Source organism: Nicotiana tabacum, chromosome 22 (genome assembly GCF_000715075.1).
Source record: "Nicotiana tabacum cultivar K326 chromosome 22, ASM71507v2, whole genome shotgun sequence".
Lineage (NCBI taxonomy): Eukaryota > Viridiplantae > Streptophyta > Magnoliopsida > Solanales > Solanaceae > Nicotiana > Nicotiana tabacum.
Genome location: NC_134101.1, coordinates 103439054 through 103454113, shown reverse-complemented (window position 1 = coordinate 103454113; position 15060 = coordinate 103439054). Strand labels below are relative to the sequence as shown.

The window sequence follows — 15060 nt, the reverse complement described above, 5'->3', positions numbered from 1 at the left end:
ATGAAACTATGGCAACGATCTTGAAGAAGAAGAAACCCTCGTGATCTTGAAGAAGAAGAAGAAACACGGGCAGCGGGTGTGTGTGTGTATGTGAAGGAGAAGAGGCGGGGGAAGGGCAGCCATTGATGGGTTTGTTTGGAGCTTTTTCTTTTGAAGAAGATAGAGAGGGGGGGCGGGTAGGTAGTGTGTTTTTTTTTAGGGTTTTTTTGTTTTGTTTTGTTTTTTTTGGTAAAAAATTGAAAAAAAATGAAAAATGAAGAGGGGGAGTTGGGTTGTTGGTACTGGACTGGGTCGACCCGATTTGAAATGGACCGGGTCATGGGGAAGGTTGGGCAATTATTTGGGCCTGTGGTTTGAAATTGAAGAAGAGGCCCAATTCCGACTTTCTTTATATTTTTGCTCTCTTTTCTTCTTTTATTTTTCTAAAACTAAATTCTAAAACTCCTTAAATTATTATTAAGAACTAAATTAAGTTATAAAAGCGCAAATTAACTCCCAATAACAATTAACACACAATTAAGTAATAATTAAGCATAAAATTGTATATTTGGACATTAAATGCTAAAAATGCCTATTTTTGTAATTTTTAATTTTTTGTAAAACAAACTTAATTACTAATAATTGTAGAATTAAATCCTACATGCAAAATGTGGCGATATATTTTTGTATTTTTATTAATTTAACAAATAAACATGCACAGACAAATACAAATAATTATTCAAAAATATCACAAAATTGCACACCAAGGAAAATCATTTTATTTTTGAATTTTTTGGGAGTAATTCTCATATAGGGCAAAAATCACGTGCTTACAAGGACCACTTTGTCATCATAGCTACACATTCACATTTTCGTGTGCATCAATTTTATTGGAAGTGCATATATATTTTTCTTTCCTTGTATTTGTCTAATTTCTCTTTAGGCTACACTGTGGAGCCTATACTTTTGCTTTTTTCATCTTTCTCTTCCTGTTTCTTTTGTTTTCATCTTTTCTTTTTTCTTTTAGGTGTGGTTTATGGGGGAGCAGTCCCACATCTCCATGGACTTCGATCATGTAAGATTATTTCAATGTTACTCAGTTATTCAATTTTCTAATCATGAAATTCTTCAAGTGCCAGTTTGTTTTTCTAATGTTGCCATGAAAATAATGCAGATTATCACTGCGACTTTGGAGAATTACATTACTTTCACAGTGAACCTAGAGAATGGCAGACATGGTAAACAATCTCAACCTGAACAGTGGATTCAAGGAGTGTTGAACAATGATGATCACAGCTCATCTTTCCCTGATATGAGCAAGAAGGTTTCCTCCTTGCCAAATATCATGAATGCAGATATAAAATTGGCATCCTCAATGTAAGATTATATACCTAAAAAAGCAAAATTATTTTCTCCGCCTGGCACTGTAATAGATTATGGTCTTACTTTATGTTATTGTCTAACTCTAATCAGAGAAACAACCAAAAGCCCCTCTTATTGGGCCAGAATTTGCTTACGTAACATGGCCTTACTGACAAAAGAAGCGACTAGTGTACGGCGGGTTCTTGAACCTCTTTATCATTGTTTTGACACTGAAAACTATTGGGCTTCAGAGAAAGGACTCGCCTGCTCAGTGCTCATGTATTTGCAGTGCTTGTTAGAGGAATCAGGTGATTGATGGGCTCCTTGTTCTTTGTTTGTCTGTTGCTCGTTCAATTTTCCCTTATACAGATTTTGACCCCAGGTGAGAATTCCCATTTGTTGCTATCCATCTTGGTCAAGCACTTGGATCATAAGAACATTGTCAAGCAGCCTGACATACAGATCAGTATAGTTAATGTGGTCACACACTTGGCAGAAAATGCAAAAGAGCAAGCTTCCACTACAATAGTTGGTGTCATTGGTGACCTGATTAAGCATTTAATGAAGTGCATGCAGTATTCAGCTGAAGCATCTAGTTCGAAAGACAGATTAGATAATTCTAACTCCAATCTTCAGTCTGCCTTAGAGAGGTGCATATTACAGCTCTCAAATAAGGTTTGTCTTGGATAATTTGGTTTTCAATTGGCTGCAAGCATGTGCATTATATTCTGAACTTTTCTTTTGTTTGAGCAAGTTGTCAATGAAGTAAATTGGCTTCATCTAAGTTTACTTGCAATCCACTATCCTTTATTCTGTTTCCATATGTTCTCTATGTTTTCATTTTTGATGTCTTTGACGAAACAATTCACTTTGTAGTTTGAGAGTTGAAGTTTTGTTCTATAGCTTCCATGACTAATAAAGATATGTATGGACCAGACTTCATCCAAAAAGAAAAAAGAAGGAATTGTATGGACCAGAAATGCATGCTCATTAGAGCTACGAGTTGAATAACCTTGATACCACGTACTAGACCCAAGGAGAGGGTTAGTTTTAATCACTGCAAGCAAATAAAAGATAAGCACTGTGTAGTCCTTTGTTTGGCCTACTTCTCTTTCACTCAATTACGAGAATACGTTTTTCATAGAAATAGAAATCTTTTGTATTTCCTAGAATTTATACCAGTAAGTAATTCTGAAGATCTACTTTGGACTGGGTTTCAAATTTCAACTACTCTTCTAAAGGCATACTCACTAGACTATGTACTAGTTTCTGGCGCTATTCAAAGGCCAATGTTGATGCTTTCAGTCAAAACTGTGTTGATAATAAGTTGGTCAATTTTTTTATAGTTTCTGGGGAATAAGTTCTATCTCTGCTTTTAATGTTTATCTGCTCAATGTGTTTCTATAGTTTTTCGCTATAAGCTGCTTGCTATCACCAAGTACAATTGATAGCAAGTATCAACATCCTACTTGCCTCTGGGAGAGTGCACGAACCAAGTGCCGTTATACGGTGAATGGTGTATTTTTATTATTACTTCTAACTTTAGATCGTCATTTGCTGATTTGCATGAGCATACTATGTGCAGTATGTTTTAGGTGAAGGTAGTGTTTTTATTATGACATCTATGTCATTAACAGGTTGCTGATATGGGGCCTATACTTGATATGATGGGCATGGTGCTTGAGAACATTCCAGCGAGCATCGTGGCAGCTAGAACAATGATTGCCGTTGTGTATCGCACAGCACAAATTGTCTCTTGCATTCCTAACGTGTCATATTACAGGAAGGTAACTAGAATCTGTTGTAGAGCTCCTGATACATGGTTTTGTAACTTTTGTGTATTGCAAATGGTCTAATCTGCTTTCAATCGACCTCAGGCTTTTCCAGATGCCCTCTTTCACCACTTGCTCTTGGCGATGGCACACACTGACCATGAAACACGAGCTGGAGCACACCATATATTCTCCACTGTGCTTATGGCACCTGTCAGTCACTTGTTATCTCTACATAGTAGAAATTTTTCCCAGGGTATTCTAGTCCAATCACCAAGGAAGTTGGCTAAGGTGAGAACTAAGAGTTTCTCCATACAAAATGGAAACACAGATGAAAATGGTTCCAGAGATGAAGAAGTGGGAGAAGAAAATGAAGATGTCAGTCGCCATTCACATCAATCTGCTGATTCTCGATCTCGAAGTCAATCCTGTAGCTTCAAGGATGCTCTCCCTGACAGGAAACCAGTATGGAAGCACTAATGTCTTTCTTTAATTGCAAGAAATGTCCATGACTTTGTTTTCTTTTTAAGCTAATTAAATGTCTAATTCTCTGAAATATTCCAGGATCTCACTTCACTTCGGTTGAGTAGTCACCAAATGAGTCTTCTGCTTTCATCTATCTGGGTTCAGGCAACACTGAATGATAATACACCTTCCAATTTTGATGCGATCGCCCATACATACAAAATTGTGTTACTTTTCACTCGATCAAAGGTTCAAACCAATCTCTTTTGTCATATACGTTTTCACTACAGTTACAGTTCTCAATATTCTAGTGACAAATCCTTGACCATACAAAATGTTTTCTTTTCTTTATTTTCTGGCCTTCTCTTTATAGCATCCCAAGTGTCTAGCTCTATCCAGAGATGCATGGGGAAACGTTCATGCATTTTGTCTCTCTTGTACGGTGGTGTTTGGACGTGTGAGTGTTGAAAAATGTAGAAATAAATTTGTAAATGTTCTTTGGTTAGCGTGTTTTCTCAAAAAAGTTTCCTGGGTGGAAAATTTCCTTGAGGAAATAGTTATAACCAAAAGGTTATTTCCATTCACACAACATTCAGAAAACTTCAAGAAACTACAATTATCCAAACAGTTTTTTCTTGTGCACAAACTATTTTCTCCAAAGAAATCTCTGACAAAGGCTATTTTGAAATCTAGACAAACTGTTATGAGTCTTATCTTGCTTGATCTCCATCTTTTATGTTGTTCTGCAACTTATTTCATCAATCACATAATAGTTAGGTTTGCTAATTGCAGAATTCTAGTCACATGGCGCTTGTTCGATCTTTTCAGTTAGCCTTCTCTCTGAGGAGTATTTCGATGGATAGAGAAGGTGAGTTGGGTTCACTATCAAGTTCCACCATTTTACATACTTGGGGAATACAAGCTTAGAGTTATTTAGTTTGGTTTCACAGAATAAATTGGCATCAGTTCTACGACCTGATAAAAATTTCAATCACTTGAAGTTCCTGACTGGATTGTCGACGATTACTTCTGTATCTTGCATTATGAAATTTTTAATTTTATCAGAATTAATGTCTTTTGGTGCAAATATTGACTATTATTTTACTCACTGCTTACTGAAGGAGGTTTACAACCATCTAGAAGAAGGTCTCTATTTACATTGGCATCATATATGCTTATCTGTTCAGCAAGGGCGGGAAGTCTCCCTGAACTAATTCGTGTGGTTGAATCATCACTGACGGGGGAAATGGTTAATCTCCCAAGCCTCTTTAACTTTTTGTTTAGTTTGCTGGATAAGGAGTTGATTTTTTCCTATTTTGCTGTTAGGCCGAATTTCATCAGCTCTCCATGTTTTCTAATATCATTTGATTTGTATAAATGTAATAAATGTGATAAGTGTTTGGTTAATAGGTTGATCCTTATCTTAAGTTGGGTGAAGATGTCAGGCTGCAAGCTGCATCTGAAGCATCTGGTAGCAAAGCATATGGTTATGGGTCACCGGAAGATGAAATTGCAGCTTTGAAATCCCTGTCAGCAGTAGAATTAGATGATGAGAAACTTAAAGAAATCATTATGTTGCACTTCACAACTAAATGCAGAACATTGTCAGAGGTATCGACTTTCTCAAAATTTGATGTATGATGCAATTTCATAACCTCATAGGCGGTGAGGAACTTTGGTCTATTGGGAAGACAGACTTATACACATTAATGACATTTTTTTTGGGTCATTAATAGCTAGTTTAATTTGTTTGCTGAGTGCAGTTATCTAGAGTAGAAAGAAGATTGTTTCAAAATAGCAAGAATGATGTAGAAAGCATAAAAGGTCTTTCTCCTTACACTTCTATTTTTGGTGCAAGGAACCCACGTTGTATAGCTGGGTAATTTGATGGAAGATTGTGGTTGCCTCAGGTTCAGTCATAGACACTACTAGTACATTCTTTTGTGACACCGGCTTGGTGTTATAACAATGAAGTTTATCGACTTATTAAGAAACTAACAGAGTAGAAATAAAAGTAGGTTGAATAACTTCTTGTTTGGATAAAAATTGCAACTTAGCCTATCGATATCATAACGTTGCATCAATTTTAGATGATTCGAAATGTGACCTGAAATCTATGAAATTATTATCCACATACTAAGGCATGATTTGAATCAGTTATCTTAAACGATTCCATGAGTTTTCTGCTACTGAAGGATGAAAGTCTTTGACTGGAGCATAGTCTGCTCTAGTTACAAACATGTTGTATCTTGTTTATGCAAACTCATCGGAAAATGGATCCACTGTCAGTATATTCTCTTATTTTCCTCTTTCGTAAAATGTTTTTGGGGAATGGAGAAACTCCTGGTGAGGAGTGCCTCTCATTTAATAGTCCCTACGCGGTGTGTATCCAGATTAGTAGGGCTAGTGCATTCCAGATACTGGATGGTTATACCCAGGAAAGGAAAAAAATCCCTCTTATGGTTTATAAACTAGTAAATAAATGAGCTTCTTAGTAAATACATGAGCTTCTTAGTACAGGATTTGTTCTCATTTTCTTCTGGAACAGGGTGTTGAATCTTGGCTAATGTTTTCCAGGATGAGTTATCAAGCATAAGAAAACAACTCTTGGAAAGGTTTGAACCAGACGATGCATATCCACTTGGAATTCCTTTGTATATGGAAACACCTCACCCCTGCTCTCCACTTGCTCAGATTGAGTTTGAGACTTTTGATGAGGTTGAATAGGAATCATTTTCTCTATTTGACATATACATATATTTATGTCTAGTTGGTTACTTTTTCTTTTGTGATACAAAGAGAGGACGCTTGAACGTTTTCTTCCACCCCAACCGCATGGCTTTCAAATATGCTCATTAAGAGAGTTAATTATGTTTCTTTACTCTATCAGGTCATGGCACCTCCTTCCCTCATAGATGAAGAAGCAATTTCAGATGCTAATGGAAGCCAATCAGGTCGAAAGACCTCTCTTTCCATCAATTCCCTTGACATTCTAAGTGTGAACCAGCTTTTAGAATCGGTGAGTAACTGCTTAGAAACACATGTTTAGGAATATTTGTTTAGTTGTTAATGTTCTAGATTAACATTATTTTTAAACATTTAAAACTATGAAAGTTCCGTTTAAACTATGAAACTATGAAAGTTCTAGATTACTCTTTGGAAAGTTCCGCTTACACATTATTTTTTTTTATACATTTAAAACTATGAAAATCCACTTGGTTTTTGCGCCATTGCAAAGAGACTAATAGCCTGTTTGGCCAGGTTTCTTTTGAGGCAAAAGCACTTTTTTTTGGTCAAAAGTGCTTTTTTCCTAAAATTAAGGTGTTTGGCCAAGTTTTTGAAAGGAAAAAAAATGCTTTTGGGGAGAAGCAGAAGCAGTTTTGGTGAAGCAGAAAAAATAGCTTCTCTCCAAAAGCACATTTTTTAAAAGCACTTTTGAGAAAAATACACTTATTAGAAGCAATTTTTTAAAGCTTGGCCAAACACTAATTGCTGCTCAGAAGTTCTTTTCAAATTAATTAGCCAAACGCAATCTGTTTCTCACCAAAAATACTTTTGAGAAAAGCACTTCTCAAAATAAGCTGATTTTTGCAGCTTGGCCAAACGGGCTATAAGAAGAGGGAACAAAGAATAGAGAAATATGTCTCGACACTTGTCTTTATGGGGCATCAGGGGTTCCGCCTATCTTTCGTCTTCCCATTAGTGAAGCATAGTAACAAAAAGTACGAAAATGAATGATCTCTCCCACCCCTTTGTATCAGTGTCGATCAGGCACGATAGTGGTGGTGATCGGGATAAGGGGAGCATCTGCTCAGTTGCAGTGGAAGTGGATGCTTAGATTGATGGTGAAGACGAAGAAATAAAAAGATGGGAAAATTGAGAAGAATAAGATGACAATGAAGACAAAAGGAATGCAAAAAAGAAAAGAAATTTGGTCATGTCTCGGCAAACCTACTTTCTCCATTTTCTGTCTCTTCTGCTTCAAGTCGAGTTGAAGCCCTAGTTTGTAGGGGAACCAAAGGCCAAGATTATGATGAAGAGAGTACTTTTTAGCAAAACCCTAAAAGTTCTTGAAAAGAACATGAAAGCCCTGATTAGAAAAGGAAAAGAACATGAAAACCAAAGGTTGAACACTTGCAAAGTTGTCGTCTACAAGCTAAAATCCCTAACAAACTAGGTTTGCTAATTTTTTCTTAATCAAGAGAGAGTCCTAAAACTACAAAACAAATACCTGAGCATTACACCTAATCAAATAACAGCATTAAGAATTTACAGTCTAATAAATCCTAAGATACATTCCGGTAACTCCTAAACTACCTTGGGACTAAAGAAAAGTAAATCAGATTGACTGTAGTATGAACAATAACTTTGTTTGTTCCTCTGGCATCAGCTCTCCTTGGGTTGGAAAAAGATTTGTCCTCATTTTTGGCCTTCCTTGATCAGTACGATGTCCAGGTGATCCTTTCTGTCCTTCCTTTCTTTTTCTTGCCAACTGGAGTTTCTATAAGTGTTAACTCTCTTAATTTGCATCTCTTGCCCTCTGTACAGTAATCATTTGCTTAGATAGCATATAAGCTAAATTTACGGTATCATACCACGGTTACACAGTTGCATGCTTTACCTCCATAATCGTGTCATGTTCATGACAAGGGAGCTTTTTGATTTTTCATGGATTTCCCCTAATGTGATTAGACTGAAGTTTGTGTCTCTTAGAGATTGTCTTTTTGACTCTCAAAGCTGTTATACTTGAATTCATGGTTGTTGGGATGCACCAAAACACTCTTGCTTAGGCTATCTCCATCCTTGTGGATCTGCTAGTGAATAAATCTGAGTCTGATCAAATTCTTGTTGGCTAAATTCTTATGAATTCCTATTAAACAATCAGTGGTTGCTGCTCCTCATCATCATCTGGCAGAAACTTAGAAAGGTTGAAATCTGTGTTACCTGTCTCCACATCATAAAAAGGTGCAGATTCCCAGCTGAAATTATCATCTCCTGAATCATTGTTGAAATCCTATAAGAGTATCCTTTTTAGGAAAATACAGGTACGCCACAAAAAATATGACAATTGCCTTCGTTATGACTAATGAGTTCATCTTTGTTTTCCATCCATTGAAGCTTCACCATAATATCCTCCAACCCTGGCATGGTGATGACTAACAAACCAAAGCAAGCACTAAAAGAGAAGGGAAACAAAGAATTAGGAGAAGACAGACGAAGATAGATGATATTTAAGAGGTGTAAAGAACCTAAACTATGATAATGGACAACCAATTGAACAAAAGTCAATTAACCATAGAAGAGGTGGCTTGGCACTCTCTAAAGCCAAGAAAGCCTTTTATCTTTTATCTCAAATTTTTGGATTTTCTTACTTTTTCTTCCATTTTTGTGCTATACGCCTCTTGAACAACCAAAAGACACCTCTTAATTTAGAAAATCAACCGTTTCTTAAACTGAATAACTAATGCATATTATGCCCTTTTTAGTCTACTTTCATATTTGTTGTATCCCCTCATTTTATCCATGCATTTGCTATTGTAATGCTTCAGACCCTTCTTACATCCTTGCTCAAGAGGCCTTTTCAACACCTATGCCTTTGCATCTTCTTTCTTATTCTTTGTGCCCCATCATTTTATCCATGCATGTGTTATGTTACGCAACGCCTTCCTGATGTTCTTTGGAAGGGCAACGTAAGGCTAAGCAACTGATGTCAGTGCGGTTGCTGTCCGCCAATGAGGTCCCCTCCGCACGCTAGACTAGATTGTCAGTGCCGTGCGGGAAAACCAATGTCACGAGCAATTGCGGAAGCTGAGAGAGAATTGGGTTTTGAATGATGATGATGATTTTATTGATGACTGAAATGCTGATTACAAAGATGCGGTGTCGAGGGGGAGAGACACCAGAAAAATGCTTGCTTGAAAATGTTTGATTGTTTGGTCCCCCTTAATAATGCTTAAAAAAAATAAACCAACATTACATGACTAGTCCTAATAAAGCTGTAGAAGCACACTGAATGGAAATGATGTAAACTAGCCTATAATTACAATGAAAAGGACTTAATTTATTACAAGGTAGAACTAAGTCCGATGGCAGCAACTTTGCCTTGCGGGTCAGGGTCTGCGCGCGCGTTGCTATGGGCGCGCGCGACACTTGCTGTGTTGGCCTGAGGCTGGGCGCTGGTGCTTGGCATCAGGGTCTGTGCGCGAGGCGCTGCTGGAATGGGCCTGCAGCTGGGTGCTGGCGAATCATCAGGATCTGCGCGCGCGGCATTGTCAGGGCGCGCGACGCTGTTGTCATTGGCCAGCCCTTGGGCGTTGGCGAGAGGCATCGGTGGGGCGACAGAGGCGCATGCGCGCTTGTCACTTGGCGCAGCCAAGAGCACGGGGCCGACCATGGCGCTAGGCATTGTGAGGCTTGCTAGGCCGCCATGGGGCGCGGCCAAGGGGTCATGGGGCGTGTCTGGAAAGCAGCCCATGACATTCTCCCCCACCTGAGTTGGCGCCGTCCTCAGAGCCTTATGATGATGATGATGATGATGCTTCTGGTGGTTGTTGGATGGGAGGCTACGCCCCTCTGTTCTATGAGCTTGCTGTTGTAACGACGCAATGATTTCATGCGGCTGACATGGAAGACTGGATGGATCTTCCACCAGGATGGAGTTTTCACCTGGTATGTGGACTTCCCAATGCCTTTTTTCAATGGGCAGGGCCCGATGTATTTTTGTTGCAGGCGAGGGTCATGGGTCCTTTCTGCAAACAAGTACCGCTTTGGGATGCATAGCATTACTTTGTCCCCTGTTTGATGTTGGGCAAAGCAAAGATTTTGTTCGGTGAATCTTTTTGCCCGCTCTTGGGCTTTGACGAGATAGCTCCGCACTATCCCCATGTTGCGCTCCCATTCGCTCGAGAAGTTGGCAGCTCGAGGAGATTTCGGCATGGTTGATGCATTCACCGTTTGCGGGAGAAGCGGTTGCTGTCCGGTAACAATTTCAAAAGTGCTTTTGTTTGTATGATGACTCTTTTGAGAATTGAAACACAGTTGAGCAGCATCCAGGAGCTTCACCCAATGCTTCTGTGATCCGGTTGCAAAGTTGCGGAGATATTCCTCCAGCATGTCATCGAACCGGTCTGTCTGGCCATCCGATGGTGGATGGATGTCTGAGTTGTGACTCAATGTTGACCCAAAGCACCTGAAGAGATGGGTCCAAAAGTTGCTAGTGAAGTGTGAGTCGCGCCTACTAACAATGTCTTTGGGCAGGCCCCAATGTTTGACAATGTGCGAGAAGAAGAGTCGAGCTGTATCTTCTGCTGATGCATTTTGCGGGGCTGCTATGAAGGTTGCATAGTTTGAAAACTGATCTATGACAACCATGATGGATGCAAGATTACCGACTTGGGGCAATCCCGTGATGAATATGAGGGAAACACTTTCCCATGGTCCCTGTGGGACATGTAATGGCTGTGAGGGTCCTTTCTGTGATGAGTGATCCGACTTGTCCTTGTGGCATGGCTGACAAGTTTTCACACGTTGAGGAGCGTCACCAGTCTTTTGAGGCCGATGACATGATGGCTGATTGTTGCTGCGAAGGGTAGCCGGAACCAGGGGTTCATGTCTGTTGACTACCTTCTCCAACTGCATGGCCGAGATGTTTTCAGCGGCCATCTTTATGGGAAAGCATGGTATGGTGCAGGGCTTGGCCCCGTTTTCTCCCATCATCAGGAGCATGTTGGCATATGGTACCGGTATGGTGTTGGTTTGCCTCATGAACTCCAAACCCACTATGATGTCGAAGTCATCTATGATTGCGATGCGCAGGTCGATGCTTCCTTTGTATGGGCCAAGTTTAACTGGGACATTTGTAGCTGTTCCACCAAATGTCTGGGGTGGTGAGTTGATAGCCTTGACGCGACCCTTTTCTCTTTTGCACAACAAGACCTAGGCGCTCTACTTGCGTTGACGACAAGTAGTTGTGGGTGGCACCCGTGTCTATCAATGCGTGAAGGGGCTTGCCGTTCACTTTCAATTCGACGAACATTAGGGTCCTCGCTTGTTTAGGAGGCCTCTCGTCCATCTTTTCCTTCCCTTTCTTGGTGATTGGGACTGATGTTTTCTTAGGAAGACATGCACTGGTCCCCGCTAAGGCATGCGGGATAGAGCCAACAATTGCATTGAAGGCGCCTACCTGGTCTTCTTCTGATGTGTCTGATGCGTCTGACTCATCCTCGACAGTCTGATGAGCATTGACCTTTATGTTTGGGCATTCATTGTTCCAATGTGCCCCGCCGCAATGACGGCATTCTGAGGGAGGCTTTCTCCCCTGATTGTTGTTGATGGATGCAACACTGTTGCTGTTGGAGGGAGGAGTCTTAGTTTTGGATGCACTCCGATCTCCCCCACTTTTGCTTGGGCCACCATTGCTGGGATGGTTCCCGTTGAATCCCCCTCGGACAGACGGCTGGGGCCTGTCATTCTGAGTTCCCAAATGATAATCGCCAAGGCATTCTGCAGCTTGAATGACCTTGGGCAGGGTGTCTACCCGTTGTCTCTGTAGTTCCATACGGGCATGAGGTTTCAAACCTTCTATGAATGCGAAGAGTTTGTTTTTGTCCCCCGTGTCGCGTATGTTTAGCATGAGTGCGGAGAATTTGCGCACGTACTCCCGCACTGATTTGGTGTGGCGGAGTTCCCGTAGCTTTCTCCTTGCATTGTATTCCACATTTTCGGGGAAGAACTGCAGGCGTATGGCTACGTTCAATTCATCCCATGTCTGGAGAGTATCTTCACCGGCCTTGATGGCTTCATATTTGACCCGCCACCAAAGTTTGGCATCGCCCTGAAGATACATGGCAGCAGTCGCTACCTTTTTGGATTCTTCCAAATGGCCCACGGCATCGAAATATTGTTCGATGTCGAAGATGAAGTTTTCCACTTCTTTAGCATCCCGGGATCCGTCGTATGGCTTTGGCTCCGGTATCTTAAGCTTTTGTGGAATGGGGGTGAGGTTTGCTGCACCCCTGATGTGGCTGTCGCCTCCTCGAAGTAGGCTCTGTAGGGCAGCATTGACAACATTGAGCTTGCCTGTCAAGTCGTCTATGGTTTGCTGCATGGCAGTTAGTCTGTCTGCCTCTTGTTGCTGATGGGCTAAATCGTCGGCATGCTCCTGTTGGAGGTCCTCAAATTTGCCATGAATATTGGCAGTTTCGATGGCTGCCGTTTGTCGGTCATCGTCAGAGTCACGACTGATGTTTGCAATGTCATTTTCTGCCTGCCGCATTCGGCGGTCCAGGTCATCCAACCCTTGCACTAGGTTGTTGTTTTGATCAGGCACCATATCCACGATGGGTCGTAATCGGTCAACCGTCTCTTCTAGGGATGCTAGACGCTCCCCATGATTCACCATGGTCAGAAATGGTGATGATGGCAAATGTGTTCCCTCGTCCGATGTCAAGCCTAGGCTCTGATACCAACTGTTACGCAACGCCTTCCTGATGTTCTTTGGAAGGGCAACGTAAGGCTAAGCAACCGATGTCAGTGCGGTTGTTGTCCGCCAATGAGGTCCCCTCCGCACGCTAGACTAGATTGTCAGTGCTGTGCGGGAAAACCAATGTCACGAGCAATTGCGGAAGCTGAGAGAGAATTGGGTTTTGAATGATGATGATGGTTTTATTGATGACTGAAATGCTGATTACTAAGATGCGGTGTCGAGGGGGAGAGACACCAGAAAAATGCTTGCTTGAAAATGTTTGATTGTTTGGTCCCCCTTAATAATGCTTAAAAAAAATAAACCAACATTACATGACTAGTCCTAATAAAGCTGTAGAAGCACACTGAATGGAAATGATGTAAACTAGCCTATAATTACAATGAAAAGGACTTAATTTATTACAAGGTAGAACTAAGTCCGATGGCAGCAACTTTGTCTTGCGGGTCAGGGTCTGCGCGCGCGTTGCTATGGGCGCACGCGACACTTGCTGTGTTGGCCTGAGGCTGGGCGCTGGTGCTTGGCATCAGGGTCTGTGCGCGAGGCGCTGCTGGAATGGGCCTGCAGCTGGGTGCTGGCGAGGCATCAGGATCTGCGCGCGCGGCATTGTCAGGGCGCGCGGCGCTGTTGTCATTGGCCAGCCTTTGGGCGCTGGCGAGAGGCATCGGTGGGGCGACAGAGGCGCATGCGCGCTTGTCACTTGGCGCAGCCAAGACCACGGGGCCGACCATGGTGCTAGGCTTTGTGAGGCTTGCTAGGCCGCCATGGGGCGCAGCCAAGGGGTCATGGGGCGTGTCTGGAAAGCAGCCCATGACAGTTATTACGATGCTACAGACACTTCCTAAATCCTCACTAGTGAGGCGGTTTCAACAATTTTGAAATTAATGGAGGGTAATTAAAGTTGCAACACATGATATATCCACACTCTTCCTCTTCTCAATCCGTTACCTAGCATAGAAGAATTTACTTTAGCACGAAATCCATCGGATATGCGACAGTTCCAGCAAAAGCTTCAAGTGAGTCTTCTATTTTTTTTTTTCTGAACTGCAGTATAAGGTTCCTTTCTTCTTTTGTCTCCTTCACTTTGAAAATTGATTTTATGTGATTTGGTTTAAAATTACAGTAAGTCGTGAATGAAGTCCCGTTCTTTCTTAATATTTTTGCGTTGAATATTCACGCCTTACATTCGTATGTAGAAACATCTTTAAGGTAAAAAAGAACCATGCTTTTTATTTTGAAAAATAAGATTAAGAGAAAAAGAAATAAATACTCCAAAGGCGATGGCAAAACAAAGTTATCCTGTGAGCAGAAAGCTTATCTCATACTATCAAATTTAAATGATTTAAACCTGCAAATCATATATACATTAAATGCTGCAATTGTCACTTTGATAAAAACCTAACTTTCGTGTAACAACGTTAGTAGGAAAAAAATCTGAAATTGAAAACTAATATCATGAACAAGTAGAAATTACAATTAAAATCTTCAGGTGAGCTTGATATTCAGATCGAGTGAAGCTTTTGAACATGGGGTTTTAAAGATATCGCTTGATATTCTTATCGAGTGAAGCTTTTGAACATGGGGTTTTAAAGATATCATTTGTTTCTTTTGTCTCTTCTCCCCCCTCTACATGTGTGGTGGGTGTCTGGTATCTATAAGATTAGGGATGGAAGTCTAAGAATGGTGTGAGGAGTTATTCAGAGAAATAAATTGATTTTCTTTTGGAATTTTTAAAAGACTTGAGATGAGAAAAAGAAATAATATGTTTGCTCATAAAAGGAAAAATTAACCTTTTCTGTAGTTCTTGCTAGAAAGAGAAGTTACAAATAAGGAAGATACGAAGGAAATAAGAAAGGAAATGGAAAGAGAAACAAAAGGAAAAAGAAAAAGGAAACGAAGGAAAAAAATAAAAAAGGAACAAATGAAAAGTGAAGGAAATTTAATTTGAAAATTATTCATTTGATGACAATATGGCCAAGATTTGTGGCTTTACATTTTTTT

At 40.6% G+C, this 15060-nt stretch overlaps 1 protein-coding gene across 11 annotated transcripts in view; it reads left to right on the top strand.

The window, feature by feature from the left end:
• LOC107809442 (protein SEMI-ROLLED LEAF 2) overlaps positions 1 to 15060 on the top strand; it is a 70029-nt gene that overhangs the window by 36646 nt on the left and 18323 nt on the right. For 6 of the 11 annotated variants that reach the window (XM_075244060.1, XM_075244054.1, XM_075244056.1 and 3 more), the window contains 12 exons: positions 1007 to 1054; positions 1154 to 1356; positions 1453 to 1649; positions 1724 to 2016; positions 2979 to 3128; positions 3219 to 3578; positions 3678 to 3827; positions 4371 to 4446; positions 4700 to 4827; positions 4989 to 5189; positions 6156 to 6296; positions 6469 to 6597. In XM_075244060.1, the coding sequence (XP_075100161.1) occupies positions 1007 to 1054; positions 1154 to 1356; positions 1453 to 1649; positions 1724 to 2016; positions 2979 to 3128; positions 3219 to 3578; positions 3678 to 3827; positions 4371 to 4446; positions 4700 to 4827; positions 4989 to 5189; positions 6156 to 6296; positions 6469 to 6597 (2076 nt within the window). Of the gene's footprint in view, positions 1 to 1006; positions 1055 to 1153; positions 1357 to 1452; positions 1650 to 1723; positions 2017 to 2978; positions 3129 to 3218; positions 3579 to 3677; positions 3828 to 3951; positions 4036 to 4370; positions 4447 to 4699; positions 4828 to 4988; positions 5190 to 6155; positions 6297 to 6468; positions 6598 to 15060 lie in introns of all 11 variants that reach the window. The other 5 variants (XM_075244059.1, XM_075244050.1, XM_075244052.1 and 2 more) reach the window with 1 other exon arrangement.